The 1,887-nt window shown below is 38.3% G+C and overlaps 1 protein-coding gene across 1 annotated transcript; it reads right to left on the minus strand.

Annotated features, from left to right (window-relative positions):
• Positions 1-277: 277 nt before the first annotated feature.
• LOC125146567 (olfactory receptor 5M10) lies at positions 278-1,246 on the minus strand. Its single transcript, XM_047823271.1, has one exon. The coding sequence runs from the start codon at positions 1,244-1,246 to the stop codon at positions 278-280; it is 969 nt and encodes a 322-aa protein (XP_047679227.1).
• Between the last annotated feature and the right edge of the window lie 641 nt (positions 1,247-1,887).

The raw sequence follows: 1,887 nt of genomic DNA on the forward strand, positions 1-1,887 counted from the left end.
AGCATACGATTATTTAGACAAAATAGAGAGTACTTTTGCAGTGATTCTCAAATACACTTTTTCAATTAGGATTCTAAATCTGGATATCAGCAACATTCTGATTTCTAGGAATGGGAACGTAAGTCCTTGCTTAAGAAAAAAGAGAGTTTGTTTTAAGTTAACCAAGTGTTCCACAGACTAAATGATGTAGGTCCTCAAAAAGAAATTGGAATGGGGACTCTATCACAGGAAGAACCCCTATGTTACTCATTTCTAATCCCCATATTATCACAGACACTTATTTCAAATGAACAGATAACCAAATTTCAATTTTATGAAAGAGATTTCCCTGAATGATTTGCTGCATAGCATGGATCACATCCTTGTTCCGTAGACTATAAATCAATGGGTTCAACATTGGGCTCAAGAAAGTATAAAATACTGCAATTATTTTGGACTCCTCCACAGACTTCTCAGATGGGGTCCTTAAGTACATGCAGAAGAGGGTTCCATAAAATAGGGTGACTGTTGTCAAGTGGGAACCACAAGTAGAAAAGGCTCTGTGCCTGCCTTCAGCAGAACGAATCCTCAAGATGGCTGCAATAATGAGAAGGTAGGAAAGGACAATGATGAAGAGAGAGCTTGACAGAGTCAAGCCAGCGACTACAAACATTGCCATTTTTTTGACATAAGTGTCAGAGCAGGCCAACAGTATAAGAGGAGGATCTGCACAGTAGAAATGATTGATTTCAAGGGAGCCACAGAAGGACAAGTGAAAAGTCAGCAGTGTCTGGGAGAGTCCATTAAGGAAGCCACAAGTATAAGACACCATGACTAGAGAGATACAAACATTCTTAGACATTCTGCTAGTGTAATGTAGAGGGCTACAAATGGCTACATAGCGATCCAATGCCATCGAAGCAAGGATATAAAACTCAGTGATCACCAGGGCAATGAAGAGAAGACACTGTGTGAAGCATCCAGCATAGGAGATGGTCTTCTGGTCAGAGAGGAAGTTGTGCAGCATGTTTGGAGTGATATTGGAGGAATAGCAAATGTCCACGAAGGAGAGGTGGCTAAGGAAGAAGTACATGGGTGTTTGGAGGTGAGAATTGGTCCTGATCAGCATAATCATGCAGAGATTGCCTGCCAGCGTGATCAGGTAGATCACCAGAAACACCCCAAACAGGATCTTCTCCAGGACAGGGTCGTCTGTGAGTCCCAAGAGAATGAATTCTGCCACTGTAGTGTGGTTTGGGGAAGACATTTCCTTCTCCCTTGAAAACTGATAGTCTTAGAGAAAGTGAGGAGTTCCATCTGATCCAGATTCTGCATTTATTCCACCCATTTTATCATTTACTCATTGATATATTCATCTAATGGGAAATTTCTCTTCTAACAAACACATCAGAACATCTACAGAAATATTTTTGTCTTGTATCTCTCGTGTGATCTCTTTTACTTTTTCTCTCTCTCTCACTTTTGCTCTTGCTCTCACTTGTGTGTGTGAAATCACATTTATACTTGCCTTCTTGCAAGAGAAAATTCCATATTGGGTATTTTTTTTTTCAAATTTTATAAAAAGAAAAATACAAGATTTAAAAGCAGATATTAAAAACAGCCATTTATATCATTCAAATGGAAAATATAAAGGAAGTTGGGTTTCTAGGGTCTCCCCCGATCTGATAACCTATATTTTAGATACAAAATAGAAGAAATATTTAGTACACCATTTTCACCTGAAACCCATTGTGGTCTGTCTTCATTTTATTCAGAAAGCATTGAATTAGTAGGTTTATCTCTTGGTATATTTCAAGTCATGTCCTGAATGAAGAATCATTCCCTCTGCTTAATAAAGTTGCTCACTCATTTACATATACATGCATATGACTGAAAATATTTTTTTCT

This window comes from Prionailurus viverrinus, chromosome D1 (genome assembly GCF_022837055.1).
Source record: "Prionailurus viverrinus isolate Anna chromosome D1, UM_Priviv_1.0, whole genome shotgun sequence".
NCBI lineage: Eukaryota > Metazoa > Chordata > Mammalia > Carnivora > Felidae > Prionailurus > Prionailurus viverrinus.

What these genes read in the sequence shown, in the direction of transcription:
- LOC125146567 (XM_047823271.1), bottom strand. Translation starts at nt 1,246, where the DNA reads ATGTCTTCCCCAAACCACACTACAGTGGCAGAATTCATTCTCTTGGGA.